This window comes from Ictidomys tridecemlineatus, chromosome 10, assembly GCF_052094955.1.
Source record: "Ictidomys tridecemlineatus isolate mIctTri1 chromosome 10, mIctTri1.hap1, whole genome shotgun sequence".
Classification (NCBI taxonomy): domain Eukaryota; kingdom Metazoa; phylum Chordata; class Mammalia; order Rodentia; family Sciuridae; genus Ictidomys; species Ictidomys tridecemlineatus.
Genome location: NC_135486.1, coordinates 122,888,057 through 122,905,400, shown reverse-complemented (window position 1 = coordinate 122,905,400; position 17,344 = coordinate 122,888,057). Strand labels below are relative to the sequence as shown.

At 43.9% G+C, this 17,344-nt stretch overlaps 2 protein-coding genes and 1 long non-coding RNA gene across 3 annotated transcripts; 1 reads left to right on the top strand and 2 right to left on the bottom strand.

Annotated features, from left to right (window-relative positions):
* Positions 1-18: 18 nt before the first annotated feature.
* Positions 19-3,678, bottom strand: Chchd2 (coiled-coil-helix-coiled-coil-helix domain containing 2). The gene is made up of 4 exons (XM_005328551.5): positions 3,482-3,678; positions 2,057-2,297; positions 1,067-1,220; positions 19-417 (listed from the first exon to the last, which is right to left on the bottom strand). The coding sequence occupies exons 1-4, from the start codon at positions 3,529-3,531 to the stop codon at positions 407-409; spliced, it is 456 nt and encodes a 151-aa protein (XP_005328608.1). The 5' UTR covers positions 3,532-3,678; the 3' UTR covers positions 19-406.
* Positions 3,679-3,775: 97 nt separating this feature from the next.
* LOC120887372 (uncharacterized) lies at positions 3,776-16,356 on the top strand. Its single transcript, XR_005730597.2, has 2 exons — positions 3,776-10,668; positions 10,889-16,356. It is a non-coding gene; the product is annotated as an uncharacterized LOC120887372 (long non-coding RNA).
* Nupr2 (nuclear protein 2, transcriptional regulator) lies at positions 11,538-12,364 on the bottom strand. Its single transcript, XM_078023987.1, has 2 exons — positions 11,971-12,364; positions 11,538-11,732 (listed from the first exon to the last, which is right to left on the bottom strand). The coding sequence occupies exon 1, from the start codon at positions 12,280-12,282 to the stop codon at positions 11,977-11,979; it is 306 nt and encodes a 101-aa protein (XP_077880113.1). The 5' UTR covers positions 12,283-12,364; the 3' UTR covers positions 11,538-11,732; positions 11,971-11,976.
* Positions 16,357-17,344: the final 988 nt, after the last annotated feature.

Here is a 17,344-nt window from a genome sequence, read left to right as displayed (position 1 = left end):
CAGAGAGAGAGAGAGAGAGAATTTTAACATTTATTTATTTTTTCTTAGTTCTCGGCGGACACAACATCTTTGTTGGTATGTGGTGCTGCTGAGGATCGAACCCAGGCCGCACGCATGCTAGGCGAGCGCGCTACCGCTTGAGCCACATCCCCAGCCCCCATTTTATTCTAATACTCAAAGAACATCAGAACAGCTGACTTCAGGAGGCCACATATTTGCCAGTCCCAACTCTGAACTTCCATACAGTTAGAATACTCATTTGCTGCCATTCACAAAAACTGAAGCTATTAAATGAGGCTTTATATTGCAGTTTTATATTCATACTTTCATTATCAATTACATTTTTATGTTAAAGTAACCTGGTCATCAAAGCCGATTTTCCAATTCTTCAATATGAACTTCTTGATTAGACTAATCCTGCAAACAGAAAATGTAAGTTAGAAATACACTGGCTGCAGATACTGACAAAACAAATGTCTGAGATAAGCTACTGAAGGCTTCTTTCAACTAACAAAGTTTCAACTCTCCAGCTGCCTCAACAAAAAAGACAAGGTGCGTGTGCTTCTAGGAACAAAGTTCTGAGGGAGAAATTCAGCTACTATGGTACTGTATGTAATGTCAACAAGTCTTCTGACACTCTTGGACAGGCAATCTCTTAATTCCATATTTCAACCACCTAAAAGGATTTAAAATTTTCCCCTTCTTCCTACCTAAATGAAGGAGGAAAAATAAAATTCTTAAAACAGGCAAGAGACACTTACACAAAAGTAAGTTGACTACGAATTTCAGAAAGCCAATCTCAAGAGTTTGAGGAACTTAATGTAATTTTATACTCACAGCCTTAAGGCTAAGAGACCACTCACATGTAGTAAAACATAACAAGATCTGGCATTTATACTTGCTTAAGGAAGAGTCATAGTTAGAACACAGCTGGTGAAAGCACAGAGAAATTTAAACAATACTTCTTCTAACTTGTTGGTGTAATTTATCAACAGACTCCCTAAGTACCACAGGCTCAGGAATACTACTGTGAACTGAGCACATGCAAGCCTGCTCAATCACTTACCATTAGCAATTCTGCACTGCTTCAACACCTCATTGAAACCCTCACAGAGCTTAACATCAGCTTGGTTCTGGGCACACTCCAAAAATTGTTTTATCTCATAAAAGCAAGGGTCACTAAGCTGCTGCTGTTGTGCTGGCTGGGTTCCCTGAGGCTCCTGTAAAGTCAAGGCAAAACATTTGGTAACTACTGAGAAAGAAAATCGCTACAGTTTTTGCAGTTAACTAGGGAAACAACCAGGATCAAATACAAATTAATCAAAGTGTCCACATAATAACACTGAAAGTGAAAAATATCAAGAGGCAGAAAGCAAGTGAATTTTAATAAAACTTCAGCTGTAATAAGAAAGTTTCATGAATACAAAAGCAAATAAGGCAGAATGGTTATCTGGGCACATCAAGATTAAATGGGGCTGTCGTTATAGTTCAGTGATAAAACATCTGCCCAGCATGTGTGAGGCCCTACTAAATGAACAGAATACAAATAAAACATACCGGGGAGGTAGCCTAGTACAACACCCACACGGGCAAAAAAGAAAGAAAGAAAGTTCCAATGAAACTCGATGGAGGAAAAATGGGACTACTATGGGAAAAATAGAGGTAAGTTTCAAGAACACCAGAATTATAGAGTCCCAACTTGTATTCATTAGTAAAGAAAATCCACACACTTCAGAAAGGTGCTGGAAAATATCAGGCAAGGGATCACAAAGCAAATTTTTGATTACTTAATATTGAGATTAGATTAATAAGAAAAATCATTGAGATTAAATATTTGAAGGGGAAAATGGCTATTTTACAGGGAGTCAGGCTGGACTGTCCCAACTGTACACCTTGGGAAGAAACACAATTTGTACAGTACTTATTGGTATTGGTCTGAATCACTAATAGGGCTTTTGACAACACACTTTCTATTAATGGTATTGTAGATTCTAACCTTAAAGACAATTCCTAGGCATAAAGAACTTATAAACAATTATATTTTCTCCAAACATACCTGGTAAGTGATATCAGGCTTTGCGGGCTCTCCTCCACTGAAGCCTCCAGTGATGGCATGGCCCAGTGTGTGCCCAACAGCAGAGCCCACTGCCACACCAGCTGCAGTGGTTGCCATCTGGGCCATCAGACCTGGCTGCCGGGGTGCTGCAGCAGGAGACCCGACTGCAGCTGGTGGGGCTGCAGCTGGTGGCTGAGCTGCTGGTGCTGGCCTGGGTGCAGCCCTCATCTGAGGGGCCCGGCTGTGAGAAAAAGGAACAAGGATGAAGTACTTCTAACTGGTTTTGTGAACTGTCAACTTAAAAATGAACTCTCTTCCCATCCCCACTCCTGCAACCATTTCAAAGTTTTCATATAGGTCACAGAATCTTTTCAAAACACATTTATTCCAACATTCATAATGAAAAAAGTAAAAGGGCGGGGAAGCTCAGCACTAAAGCACCTGCATCAGTCTTTGGTGCCACCAAGAAGACAATGAAGGAAGAAAAAAATCTAGAATTCATCTACTCAAACATTAGGCAGCAGTATTGCAGAGGCTGGGAATATAACAGAGGCAAAAACCTCTGCCTTGGTGGAGCTTAAGTTCTACTGAAACTTCCAAGAATTACTTCATATAATTTAAAATGTCATGATGCCTTTTGCTACAGTGGGCTAAAAAAAAATTAAGTTATATTAAATATTAAGGAATAAATTCATTTTCTTTTGTTTGCACTGGGGATTGAATCAGGGGGTGCTTTATTCTTTACTTCCAAACTTGCTAAATTGCTGAAGCTGGCCTTTAACTTGCCATCCTCCTGCCTCAGCCCCCAGAGTCGCTGGGATTACAGGTGCCTGGCCAGGAGAAAATTTCTTTAGAGAGGCTATGTTGGGGGATATCAGAATCTCAGTAGAACCAAAGCGAGCCTCACCGTGCCAGCTACATTCGAAGGCTCTAGCCCTGGGTTGTCCCCAGGAAACCGAACCCGAGGGTCGCTAGGGACGAGTGCGGGAGCAACCTGGGCAAAACCGCGAGACCCGTCCTCAAACCACAGGAGACTCGGCTGGGGAGAAGTTTGGGCTGGCATCTCGTTTTGGACTGGAAGGCGGCCAGCGCCGGCGACTGCCGGGCTGCAGCACGTACCGGGGCTCCCACACGCGGCCACCGGCGCTCCCAGCATTCCCACCGGAGCGTCAAACACTGCTGCGCCACCCTTAGCCCAGGTCAGGCCCTCGGAGCCTTCAGGTCCCCTCCCCGCAAGACCCTCCCGCGGAGCGCCCGGGTGAGCACGCGCCCCGGCGTGACAGCCGCACCGGCGAGTCCCGCACCACAACAGGAGACGCCGTGCCCTGCGCTCCCGGCACCCTAACCCGCCCGCCCCGCGACCCCGCGTCCCGCAGCCAGCAGCCGGGCGTCCAGGCGGGGGCCCCGCGCCCCACGGGGCCTCACCTGGCTGGGGGCGCCACGCGCGAAGTGCGGCTCCGGCTTCCACGCGGCATGGTAAGTTCCCGACGGCTAGACGTCCAGAAGGCGAAGTGCAGGACGCAGGTGACCACCTCCGAAGGCTAGCGGAAGCTGGGGATGGGGCTGTCCGGGGCGCAACCAATCAGCGCGTAGGCAGGGGCCGGGTGCCGACGTCCACGGGCCCTGAAGGTCACCGGAAGAGCAAGACGTCACTACGGCTTGGCAGCGCAGTGACGTCATGAGCGGGCGCCGGCGCTCTGGGAGACCGGAAGTTGTTGCGGGGCGTGTTGGGCGCGAGCAGAGAGGCAGCGGCCTTGGGTTCCTCGCGAGGGTTTCGAGAATGGATTCAGGAGACAAGCGCAAGGAAGCCGCGTGTCCGTGTGACCCCGCTGAGGTCGCGCGGCATGAGCGCCTCGTGTCCGTCACGACAGCCCCTCTGCGTGCCGCCGTGCGGTTACGGTCCGGAATGGGACAGCGTCCGCACGCCGCGGGCCCGGCGTGACTTCCCCGGGCCGCGAGGCTCACCCCGCGGTGACTAGCAGCGATCCCGGGCTCCGTCCGCAGTACCGCAGATAGCAGTAATTACACACAGACACACACCCCAGATCTGCCTTCGCGGAGCTTGGGTTTCAGGGAGGGGAACCCCAAAGCCTCCCTGAGTCAGGCAGTGGTGATGCGAAGAAGGCGCAGGAGGCGAGACTGCCGCGCTAGAGGGGCGGCGGGCCGGAGCCTGCCGGGTGGTGGCGGTGTTGCCCTGCCCTGCTCTTGACCTGCCGGTGGAACCTAGCTGCCTCATCCTGAATTTGCTTTTTTTTCTTTTTTCTCTTTCTGGTTATCGAGTCCAGGTCATTCAACCACCGAGCCACATCTCTGGCCCTTTAAATTTTGAGGCCCTTTTAATTTTAATTCCTTGTAGCTGGAATTTAGGTGTGGGCCATCTTGCAAACTTTGTTTTTGAGCAGCAGATGCTGGTGGGTCAGGTGGGCTAAGGTGTTGCCAGAGTGACCCAGGCAACCTCTAACTTCATTATTGTCTTGTCTGATTGCTAAATGACAACCCCACACACCCGGCACCAAGAGTTGAGAGTTGCTATGACAACTAGTAAGAACCATAAAACGAGTGAAAAGAGGTGGGTATTGTTGTATAAGACTGTTAACAATGCTGAATCTAGTTTGCTAGTTTTATTATTATTATTATTTTAGTTGTAGTTGGACACAATACCTTTATTTTTACGTGGTGCTGAGGACCGAACCCAGTGCCTCATGCATGCTAGGCGAGCATTCTACCACTGAGCCACAACCCCAGCCCCTGGTTTGCTAGTTTTTTTTTGTATTAAGATCCATAAACAAGAGCAGTGGCTCAAAAGGATGAGACAGGAGGATCACAAGTTGCCAGCCTCAGCAACGCAGGGAGACCCTACAAAAAAGGTTGGAAATGTGACTCAGTGGTAGAGTGCCAGTCCCCTTATTGTTAAGCCCCCCACCTAAATTCACTTACAGTGATCAAAATTTGAACCAAGAAACTTAAAAGTTGTTATAGATAAGAAATTTAGGTAAACGGACTCAATGATTGCAGTAAAAATTCTCAAATTAGGCAAAAGGCAACAATTTTATTTTTAGTACTATCATTTAGAGAAGACTGTTTCTATTTTTGTTTTGAGAAGGGTTCTTGCTACCTTGCCAAGGCTGTCCTCAAAATCCTGGGCTCAAGGGCTGGGGTGGTGGCTCAGTGGTAGAGCACTTGCCTTGCATTTATGAGGCACTGGGTTCGATCCTCAGCACCACATAAAATAAATAAAAGGTATTGTGTCCATCTACAACTAAAAATTTTTTTTTTAATTCTGGGTGTACAACCAGAGATATGAAAAAATTGTGCTTTCTGTGCATAATATGAATTGTAATGTATTCTGTTGTATAAAACAAATTAAAATTTTTTAAAATTTATTTTAAATCCTGGGCTCAAGCTATCGTAGGACTACAGATGTGTTACTACACCTAATAGCATCAGAATTTTTTTCCAGAGGCAGATATCAAACCCAGGGCCTTTAAAAGATAGGCAAGAGCTCCACCACTAAACTACATCCCCAGCCCTAACAGGAAAATTTAAATTGCATAATGTTCCTGATTGTAGAAATTAGCTGCAGGAATGTTTTTAACAGACAGAGAAAACCTGTAAACAACTTAAGCATACTACAATATAGAATTATTTATAAGTTAAATATGATGAAATGTACACTGTCATTAAAGTTATGAAAGGGTGCTAGGGATGTAGCTCAGTGTTGTTGGTACTGGGGACTGAACCTAAGGGTGCTTAATCACTGAACTACATCCCCTTTTTATTTTTCAATTTTGAGACAGGGTCTTGCTAAGTTGCTTAAAATCTCACTAAATTATTGAGGCTGCCCTTGAACTTGGGATCCTCCTGCCTCAGCCTCCCAGACTTGATGGACTTATAGGCGTGCACCACCACACTTGACATAGCTGAGTGTCATAGTGCTTGCTTATCATGAGCAAGACCCTGGGTTCAATCTCCAGCATGGAAAAAATTTATAAAAGAACATTTGACATGATATATATACACCTCTATCTATATGATGCATCTATATACACGTCTATCTATATGATACATCTATATACATGTCTTGTCTATATGATATATCTATATACATATTTATATGATACAGTCCATCCCCAGTCCTTTTTTATTGTTTGAAACAGGGTCTCCCTAAATTGCATTCGCCAGCTTCAAACCATAAGTTCCCCTTGCTTCAGTCTAGTGAGTCACTGGGACTGCAGGTGTGCACCACCATGCCTGGAGTCGTCACAGTATATTAAGTGCAAGAGCAGGTTATAAAGTGTTTTTCACAGTTTATTTTGATTTAAAGTACATATACACCCAACTGAGTGCCATCCCCATCTAGCACGGGCAGCTGAACTAGGTTGCTTGAGCTAGCTGGGCTCTTTTTTATTTTAGTTTAAAGTCTCCAGGATCATCAGATAAATCTCTTTTTTTTCCTGAAGATGTGAAATGGCCCATGTTAATTTTTAAATGTCCCTTACTCTCCATTTATCTGCTTCTTTCACAACCCAAAACACGTTTCTCTGAATTTTTAAAGTGTGCTCAACCCAAGTCAAACCTACAAATTCACATTGAGTGTTCCTGTTGGGGCGCCAACTGCCACCCCCATCCAGCACGGGCAGCTGAACTAAGGTCGTATGAATCTGTGGTGACACAAAATAAAACAGACACATTTACCTTTACACAATCTTCAGGATGGCTTCCCCAGGCTCTCAGCCTCAGGCTCCCCAAAAGGGAGACCATGGTTGGAAGTCAGCTTTTATTTGGGGGGGGAGGCACTGTTCTTAGAAAGTTCTATCCATAAAATGGCAGAAGAGATAGGATTACAAGGGAGCAGGTGAGTGTAGCTCAACCCCTGCAGATGACGCCTACACCTGAAGACCTGCCTTGCTATCCAAGCTGGGACAATTCCCAAGTCACCACGAAATGTAGTGACTGGTCAGAGCCTTGTGCTTCAGCACTGGAAGGCATGGTTATTCAGAACGACTCCCCACAATTGGGTACTGGAATTACAATTTTTCTGCAATGAATACACAATAATGAAATATACCATGGTAGTTTAAAATGCATCCACACATCCTTAGACATTCCCTTCAAAAGATGGAGCTTTATGTCTCTCACTTTGAATATGGGTGGTATATAGTGACTCACTCCTGATAGGAAAATCCAAAAGTGAAGGTCCAACTTTGGAAACTAGTTCATAAGAGTTCTGCAGCTGCTTCTACAGTCACTTTTTTTTTTTTATTGGTTGTTCAAAACATTACAAAGATTGCAGAATCACATCGGTTACACATCCACATTTTTACATAATGCCATTATTAGTAACTGTTGTATTCTGCTACCTTTCCTATCCTCTACTATCCCCCCTCCCCTCTCCTTCCATCTTCTCTCTCTACCCCATCTACTGTAATTCATTTCTCTCCTTGTTTTTCTTTTTTCCCCATTCCCCTCACAGCCTCTTACATGTAATTTTATATAACATTGAGGGTCTCCTTCCATTTCCATGCAATTTCCCTTTTCTCTCCCTTTCCCTCCCACCTCATGTCTCTGTTTAATGTTAATCTTTTCCTCCTGCTCTTCCTCCCTGCTCTGTTCTTAGTTGCTCTCATTATATCAAAGAAGACATTTGGCATTTGTGTTTTAGGGATTGGCTAGCTTCACTTAGCATAATCTGCTCTAGTGCCATCCATTTCCCTGCAAATTCCATGATTTTGTCATTTTTTAGTGCTGTGTAGTACTCCATTGTGTATAAATGCCACATTTTTTTAATCCATTCATCTATTGAAGGGCATCTGGGTTGGTTCCACAATCTAGCTATTGTGAATTGTGTTGCTATGAACATCGATGTGGCAGTATCCCTGTAGTACGCTCTTTTAAGGTCTTCAGGGAATAGTCCGAGAAGGGCAATAGCTGGGTCAAATGGTGGTTCCATTCCCAGCTTTCCCAGGAATCTCCATACTGCTTTCCAAATTGGCCGCACCAATTTGCAGTCCCACCAGCAATGTACAAGTGTACCCTTTTCCCCACATCCTCGCCAGCACTTGTTGTTTGACTTCAGAATGGCTGGCTGCCAATCTTACTGGAGTCTATACTCACTCTCTTTGGGTTCCTCACTCTGAGGAAAGCCAGATGTCATGCCGAAACCCAGGCAGCCTTTGGATAGAGCCTCATGTGGCAAAGAACTGAGGCCTGTCACAGTCACTGGAGTATGCCATTTTGGAAACAGCTTTCAGAGGTCTGTGAGCCAACAGCTTAACTGCAGCCTCAGGAGATACCTGAGTCAGGATGACCCAGAATGACCCTGAGGTGAGTACAGTCAAGAAGACTGCACTGTCAAGTGGCACTAGCCATCTCCATTTGTGCAGGTGCACCACTGTGTTCATACAACAAGGAAATTGCCTAGTGCATTTCCCGGAACACATCCACTGGTTAAGCAGTATGTGACTTGTTTTAAGCCACTAAGTCTGAAGTAATTTGTTACACAGCAGTATATAATACAGATTTTTCTACAGCCACCATGTTTTAAATTTAATTAAAAAGTTCTAGCATCTAAAACAAGCAAACTCTATTAAGCAGATCATCTTACAGAGTGTTGGTTTGACACAGCCACTATCTGGGCACGCTGTACTTAACAGTTGGCTGTGGAAGAACCAAAACGGTAAGTTTTTCTTTGGAGAACTGAGATATACGAATATAGTGCCTTTCACATATCTGACAAAAGAATAACAGCTGGAACTGCTGATCTGAAAGTACTAAGAACTATACAAACAGGTCATTAAGTGAAGTTTTAAGTTAAAATCCAATATATGATTTTTAGGACAATATAAGGATTTCAAGCTTTTTACATTATATGGTTAGAGAAGCCATTGAGGGTTTTTGTATGATTAAAATTTTCTCTAGAAAGATTAATCTGGACATGGTATTTGAATGGCTACTGCAGGTTTGGCTAGAAGTCCAATGCTCTATCCATTGCACCACAGAGCAAATTTGTACATTATATTTGAGAAAAGGGGGACCAAGCAATGAAAACATTAAAAATTACCTTTAGGCTAGGCATGGGGCACATGCCTGTAATTCAAGCTACTCAGGAGGCTGAGGCAGGAGAATTTCAAGTTTGAGGCCATCCTGGGCAACTTAGCGACACCCTGTCTCAAAATAAAAATTAAAAAAGGGTTGGGGATGTAGCTCAGTGGCAGAATGTGCTTGCCTAGCTTGTATAAGTTGGGTTCAATCCCTGATACTGGAAAAAAAAAATTAATGCCTGCTGTGTGTGTGTATGGTACTAGAGGTTTTTTTTTTTAAGTGGTCCTGGGGATTGAACCCAAGGCCTTGTGCATGTGAAGCAAGCTCTCTACCAACTGAGTTATGTCCCTAGCCCTGGTACTAAGAGCTTTATACTCAGTATTTCATTTACACTTAAGAGACATTACAATTACTACCATTTTATAGGTAAAGGAAAGATGCTTAGATTTTAAATAACTTGTCCAAGGCTCCATAGTGCTTACCTCCAAAGCCAGACTACTACCATACTACATTGCTGGAGACATTTTAGCAGAAGAATTAAAGTAGTAAGTGAAAAATTTAAGATTACTCAAGAGTAAGTAGAAGAAAGATATTCTATAAATTTAAAATTAGCTACCACTCATTTGAGTACCTATCATGTGCTGGCTCTTAACTGTGTTAGATGCTTTCTACATTCTGTCTGTAATACAGTTTTGCAAGGTGAACCAATATCATTTCCACTTTACAAATGAGAAAACGAGCTTGGTGGAAACTGAGTTAGTTACCACTCAAAAGTTTTCTGAATGCCAGAGTGGCAGATTATCTCAGCCAGTATTCACATGAGCTGTTCCTTTCAATATATTTTCTTCTGTCCCAATCAAGGACGCACTGATAGGTGCAGAAGGCCTGCCTGAATGCAGACTAAAGAGGTCAGCCTGCCATATTCTGCATAATTTTACAATTGTAACTCAACTCTTGTCCTTAAACATGGAGTTTGTGAGTGGTTCTGAAACATACAACACTGTCAAACAGCTAAGGAAAATTGATGCTGGAAAAGTGAATGCCTTTATCTGCTGGTTTGGGGCACTTTAAACTTTTTTTCTTTTTTTGGTACTGGAGATTGAACTCAAGAGCCCTTAACCTCTGAGCTACATTTCCAGCCATTTTATTTTGAGATAGGATCTCACTGAGTTGTTAGAACCTTGCTGAGTTGTCTAGGCCATCCTCAAACTTGCCTCAGCCTCTGGAGTTGCTGAGATTACAGGAATGCACCACCAAGCCTGCCTAAAACACTTCCTGTATCTTGGGGAAAATTATAAATTTGAAAATGCATTTGAAAAAAAGCTGCCTTTTTTTTTTTTTTTTTTTTGTACTGGAGATTGAACTAGGAGCACTGTACCACAGAGCTATATCCCCTTTTATTTTTGGTACTGAGGATTGGACCCAGGGGTACTTTATCATGAGCCACATGCCCAGCTTTTTCTCTTTTGACACAGGGTCTTGCTAAGTTGTTTAGGGCCTTGCTAAATTGCTGCAGCTGGCTTTGAACTTCCAATCCTCCTGTGTTGGCCTCCGGAATCCCTGGATTACAGGTGAGCACTTTACCCAGCCCTTTTCATTTTTTGAAGAAGGGCCTAATTAAATTGCTGGGGCTGACTCAAACTTGTGATCCTTTTACCTTGGCCATTAAAGAGTCACTGGAATTACAGGCTTCACCTCTGTACCCAGCTCCTCATTATTCCTTTATCAGTTAGCTTAAGGAAAATGAGCCTTCTGTAAATTTTTTCATTTTTTCTTTCCCTTTTTTTGCAGGGGAGATGTACTGGGATCCAATCCAGGGCTTCATCAGAGCTGGTCAAGGGCTCTATTACTGAGCTACATTCCAAGGCTTTTTTTATTTTGAGACAGTGTCTGACTGTTGCCCAGGCTTGCATCCAACTTGTGATCTTCTAGCCTCCAGAGTAGCTGGGATTATAGATATCTGCAACCACAAAATATTTTGCATTTTCAGAAAAGTGTTCAACTGCAGTATGGTTTGCATATATGTATTAACATACCATGTAGAAAAATTCGGGTTAAAACTGAATGAAATATTTACTGCTATACTAAACAAGGTCTACTGCCTAATTAGCTGTGTAGTCTCTGGAAAGTTACTTGAACTCACTGTGCCTTAGAATTTCTTCTCTAAAGTGGGGATAGCTGCATCTACCTCAAAGGATTGTTAGGATATCAGTTAAGTGCAGAGAACCTACCTACTGTTGAGTGTGTCCTTTTATAACAAATTTTAAACCTTCAGTGTGGTCTGTGACATTTGGATAGAAATCTTGTACAAATTCCTCTTTGGTCTCCCCCATCCGTCTCTATGATCTCTTCTTTGCATATAAGAACCCAAGTATTTATGCACCAGAAACGAGTTACTATAGTAACTAGAAGAGGGAAAAAGGCCCAGAAGAGTTGAAAATGCCATTCTTGCTGTTCTGTTTTAATTAAAAACTCTAAAAGGCATACCCACTAGGACGTTACTTAATTAACAACTGGTAAGGAAAAGATTGAAGCAGCAAACTTAAGGATGTCGAAAAGTTCTGTTGACCAACATGGAGGACCACAGTTACAGCTGGACTAAGTGAAAATACTTTTATCGGGTCCTTTGAGTATCCTGTAGAAAATCAGACAGAAAAAGAAATCAGTACTCTAGTGTGAACATGAGCGCTGGAAGAGCGCTCCTGTCTTCCAAGCGGTTCCTGCGCTTCGTTGCGGCTTTGGGCCCGGCTGCGGTGTGGCTGGCGGAAGGCGGCTTTGCACCCCTGCAGCGACAACCATGAGAGGCGAGCGTACTGCAGCGTGGCCAGGCAGCCCCGGCGGGAAGACGGCCCCGGGTCGCGGTCTGCACCTACCAGCGCTTAGGCGAGGCAAGTGCGCGGCCGGGGCTGCAACTGGCGCTGGCGACGCTTGCGCTGGCCGTTGAGGAGCCTCTGCGTGACCTTGCGCTCGTGGCCGCCGGGCACCGGCCGGTTGGTGCGCAGTTCCTGCTCGCGCCGCGTCCGGCCCTTGCTGCGCCCCGCCCCGGAGGCCGGGAAGTCACGCAGGTAGTGGTAGTCGAGGCAGTCGTACAGCTCCTCCTCGTAGTTCACCGGCAGCTTCGCCTCAGCTGGCGGCGGCCGGGCCCGGCTGACGCGGAGATAAGCAGGCTCGGGGCTTGGCTCCATCGCGCCCCGCCGCGGAGGAGCCAGCCCTTGCGGGCCCCTGGAGGGCGGAGCGGCCCGGCCCTCCGATTGGCTCCGCCGGAGGGGCGGGGCGAAAGGGCAAGTTGCCCGCCTCGCGCTCCCATTGGCTCCGCATGGAGGGGCGTGGCCAGGGTGGAGCTTTGCTGCGGTCATAGAGCCCCAAAGGTGCTGGCCTGGCCGGCGATGGTGACAGCCTGGTGATAGTCGCTGCGGGCTGAAGAAGGTTGGCTGGCGAACTCCTCTCAGCATTCTGTTTGTGCTGGCCTGCAGGCGAGAATCATCCAGGTGTGCAACAACGAGGGGCTCCTGGGGAACGGCGGGCCGAGTGCTCGCGAGGACCGCTTGGTAACGATGCCCAGCGAAAGGCGGGCTTCCTGGAGAGTGTTGGTCACCTCGGAAGCGTGCTCTGAAAATGCATCTGCCTGTACAGTGACTGCAAGGAAGTTGTCAAGGGCTGGGAGCTCCTGTGGCTGGCGGGGCCACACGTTGTTTTTTCCGTTCGCCCTCGCCCCTTTGCGCAGTTGCTAGGGCAGCCGAGGCGGGAAAGAGCCCCGCGCGCCGCTAGGCTGACCTCATGCAGGCCCAGAACTTGGGAGTCTCATTGCCTAGTCCTGCCTCTCTCATCCCGCTTGTAGGGAATAGGCGTGAAGGCCTACCTTTGGTTCTTCTTGGCTTGCTCGGTTAATGCTTATCCTGCGAAAATTGCAGATACCCCTAAGGGTAGATAGAAAAGTATTCCCTACTTAAAAAGGAAAAAGAAAAAGAAAAGCTTTTCAAACTTTGGTCTTACAGAGTTCCCACCTGTGACAGTTGCTGATTTGAACTTTTTCCTGCGCACTCTGGGGCCAGATCTCCAGTGGGCACGTGGCCTGCTAAGTCCTTAAATGAAAAATCCCAGAGTATTTTAAATAAAACACTGAGGGGGTTTCAGCTTCCACCCACATATCTTATATCTGTGTGAAGAAGGAGAACTAATGCTTGTTCACTATACCACTCTCCTATACATAATTAAAAAAAAACTCTTTAAAATTTGTTATGAAAATGCGCATTCTCAAAAGCAGAACAATGAACTCTCATATCCCATCACAAACGTTCAATAGTTGCCAAGATCCTGAAACTTCATGTATTCCCGTTTTCTTCTACTGCTGCATTTTAGAACAAATTACAAATATGTCATTTCACTTTTGTATATAACAGTATACAGCTCTGAAAAAGTAGAAAAGTAGACTGTTTTGCAAAACTACAATGCCTTTTCACACTGGAAAATCAGCTAATCCTGGAGTTATACCTAGTCCAGAATAAAATTTCCCTAGTAGTCTGGCTGCACTTACAATTGGTTTGTTCAACTCAGTTTACATACAAAATCTACATATGAAATTTACTTCCATGGCTTTTATATGTCTCCTATTCTAGAGCATTCCCTCTCTCACCCTTTTATCTTCTCCCTGTCATTGCCTTTTAGAAACTGGGTCTTTCCGCATGTAGAGTTCCATTTTGTGAATTTGACTAATTTTCTTCCAGTGCCTCTCCCACATTTCCTATAAATTGAGGGTGGATATAGAGATTTGGTACCTGGATTCAATGTGGTAGGGTGAGTAAGAATACTTCCCAGGAAATGATGTGCACTGACAACACGCAGTGCTTCACTGTTCTGGTTTCAATGACGCTGGGCTCCTCTGGAGACAGCCTGCCTCTGTGATGCTCTTCATTATACTCTGTCTAATGGTTTTGTCCAATGTTCATTGCTTACTTGCTGTTTTCATTTGCTGTTATTTCATCAAGGATTGTGGTAATTTTTTTTCTTTTCTTTTTATGCAGCACTGGGGATCAAACTCAGGGCCTTGTACATACTAGGCAAACACTCTGTCAAGTGCTACTCACCCAGCCCAGTTAATTTTCTAATCCAATTATTATTTCTACATTTATTATCTATAATTCTTTCTCTCATGAACTAAGGCTACTATTTCATTGCCCTTAAATATACCTTGCTAGCAAAGGAAGGACAAATGTTTAATTCTTCATTCTATGTATGTTATATATGGATAAATACCTTTATTATCTTTATGTGGTACTAGGAATGAACCCAGTGCCTCACACATGCTAGGTGAGTACTCTATGACTAAGCCACAACCCCAGCCCCTAATTCTTCATTTTTGAAGTGGATTTTGCTTTTTTATCCTATGAGAATCATTATGAAGCTGTGGATCTTTTAAAAGTATAATCAATGTGTTTCAATTTCATACTTTTTTTTTAATGCTCAAATTTCCCTGTATGTGGCCAAGGAGAGCTCCTTCTTGTGATCCTTTTTCTCTGGCCTTAACATAGTCTTTGAGAATGTACTTGCTTTCTGACACATCAAAGTGTTCATGCTCATCCTATACATTTCTGCCCTAAAAAGTGCCCACACTCATCCTATACATTTCTGCCCTACAGCCAAAACCAGCCATTAGCATCATATTCACCTTTAGAGATGAGCTATTTTGATGCTAAGCAGATCACACCCTATATGATCTATAGGAGTCCATTGGTTTGAATTAAGCTTCTGAACTATGCCCAGCAGATCAAACCAAAGTGGAATTTGTTGAAGTTCCACACCACCTAGCCAAACTAAGTTGTCTATTTGACCTTCCAAGAAATTGAGAGATGTTAGCCAAATCCCCAAACAGACCAGTTCTTTCCTGATAAAAGTCAAAAGTAAGGAAATTCCCTTACTTTTGACTTTTATCAGGAAAGAAAGTTTGAAACAATCTTTTTTATTCTCTGTGGCTGCTTCATAAAACCAACTTCCTCTGCTCATCAATTTGTTGCCTTATTCTATAAATGCAAATGAAAGTCAATTAGATCTTTAAATTTGTTATAACTTTGTCTTTTGACAATTGTGTTAAACACTTGGTTGATAGCTTTGCCTTTAGGAGGCAGAGCCTATTTATTTGGAGACAGGCCTTTGAAGGGTATATTTTGTCCCTGGCCCCTTTCTCCCTCTCTTGGCCACCACTAAGGTGAGCAGCTGTGCTGTATCACACATCCCTCATCATCATCATCTGCCTCATCACAGGCCCAAACACAAGGAAGTGGACAGGGACTAACATCTCTGAAACTGTGAACCTAAGTAAGTAATGGAAAGTTGACTAACTCAATCATTATAAGAACCCTGTGAGATATGCTGTCTTGTTTTTTCCTGATAAGGAAAATGGTAATAACTTTCCCAAGGTTGTATAATTAATGAAAGTCTTCTGACCCCAGCATCATTACTTTTTTTTTCCTCTTTTTTATTTAATTTTTAGTTTTCGGTGGACACAACATCTTTGTTTGTATGTGGTGCTGAGGATCGAACCCGGGCTGCATGCATGCCAGGCGAGCTCGCTACCGCTTGAGCCACATCCCCAGCCCCTCATTACTTCTTCCTTTTCATTGTGTTTCAATCCACAATTGCTAAATATCCATGCCCTGCTGGCTTCTAGAAGATATATATATATATAATTTTTTTTTTTTGCAGTGCTGGGAATTGAACCCAGGACTTTGTGGATGCAAGGCAAGCACTCTACTGAGCTATGTCCCCAGAAAGCAGGTTCCAATATCTCTCATTCTCCTGCCTGAGGACTCTAAATGTATGCTGATTAGATTATTGGGAAGCATTTTCCCCCTCCACAGTTCTGGGGATTGAACCTAGGGCCTCATTTGTGCTAGTCAAGCACTCTACTGTTGAGGTATACCTCAGAGCCTGGAATAAGATTTAAAAGTAGCTTTTGTGCTGATACAGTAGTACACACCTGTAATCCCAGCTGCTCAGGAGGCTGAAGCAGGAGAATTGTCAGTTTAAGACCAGGCTCAGAAACTTAGCAAGAGCCTGTCTGTAAATAAAAAAGAAAAGGGACTGGGATGTTGCTCAGTGGTTAAGCACACCTGGGTTCAATCCCTGGTAAACCTCCCCCCACAAAAAAAGTATATTGTTTAGGAGGTGGAGCTGCAGCTCAGTGGTAGAGTGCTTACCTCGAATGTGTGAGGCACTGAGTTCGATCCTTGGCACCACATAAAAATAAATAAAAAAGATTTTTTTTTTTTAAAAAGTACATTGTTGAGTGGTTTGACTCCATACTTGGTGGGACAGAGACAAGCAATGCTCATGTTCTGGGAGTGGTCTCTAATTCCTCATGTTAGCCTACATGTGCACAGATTATAAAGCTTTGTTTCTCTCATTAGGATTCTCAATAAATCATTGCAGCAACCCTGTGAGTAGTAGAAAAAGAAATGAAGATTTATTTTCTTCATCTGGCTTGGTCAGGATCCATAGCTGAGTAACACTGCACACCCATGTTTGCTTTTGAACCTAAGCAGAGCTTACTTCTGTCTTTGTTATCCCTCAGGCAGGACTTAAGTGACACTGGCTTTACCTCACATCCAACACTGCTCTTCCCCACTCATTTATGCCTTTGCCATGTTCTTGTGGTTGCCTGGCACCCCATCAAGATTGTCCCTCCCCCAGCTATAGGTGTAAAATATGTTCCCATTCATTAAACATGTGTGTGTGTGTGTGTGTGTGTGTGTGTGTGTGTTTATGAATAAACACCTATAGTATTAAAAAGTATTAATGAAAACCAGCAAAATTCAAATTGCTGTTTAAGCCCTGGTCATTCATTCAAAATGTATTGATCAAATATCTACTATGTACCCAGCATTGCTTTAGACTTCCAGGATAAAGTTTCCTATTTACATGCAGTTTATATTCTAGTATGAGACCATGAGATCAACAATTTTTTCAAAGATGCACAACATGTCTCCATTGGTGATGAGTGTGATTAGGAAGTATGTAATTTTGTGCTAGAGTCAGTAGAAATATATTTAACAAGAAGAAATAGAAACATGGGCACATTGTGGATGTGATATTTCAGAGGGATTGGAAGACCTTTATGAGAAGGTCTTGGCACTTGAGCAAAATAAAATAAAGAGAGTGAAGGGATGTAACTAATTGGTAGAACATGTACCTAGCATGCAAGGCCCAACATCACAAAATAAATAAGTAAAATAAAATAGAGCCAGGCACAGT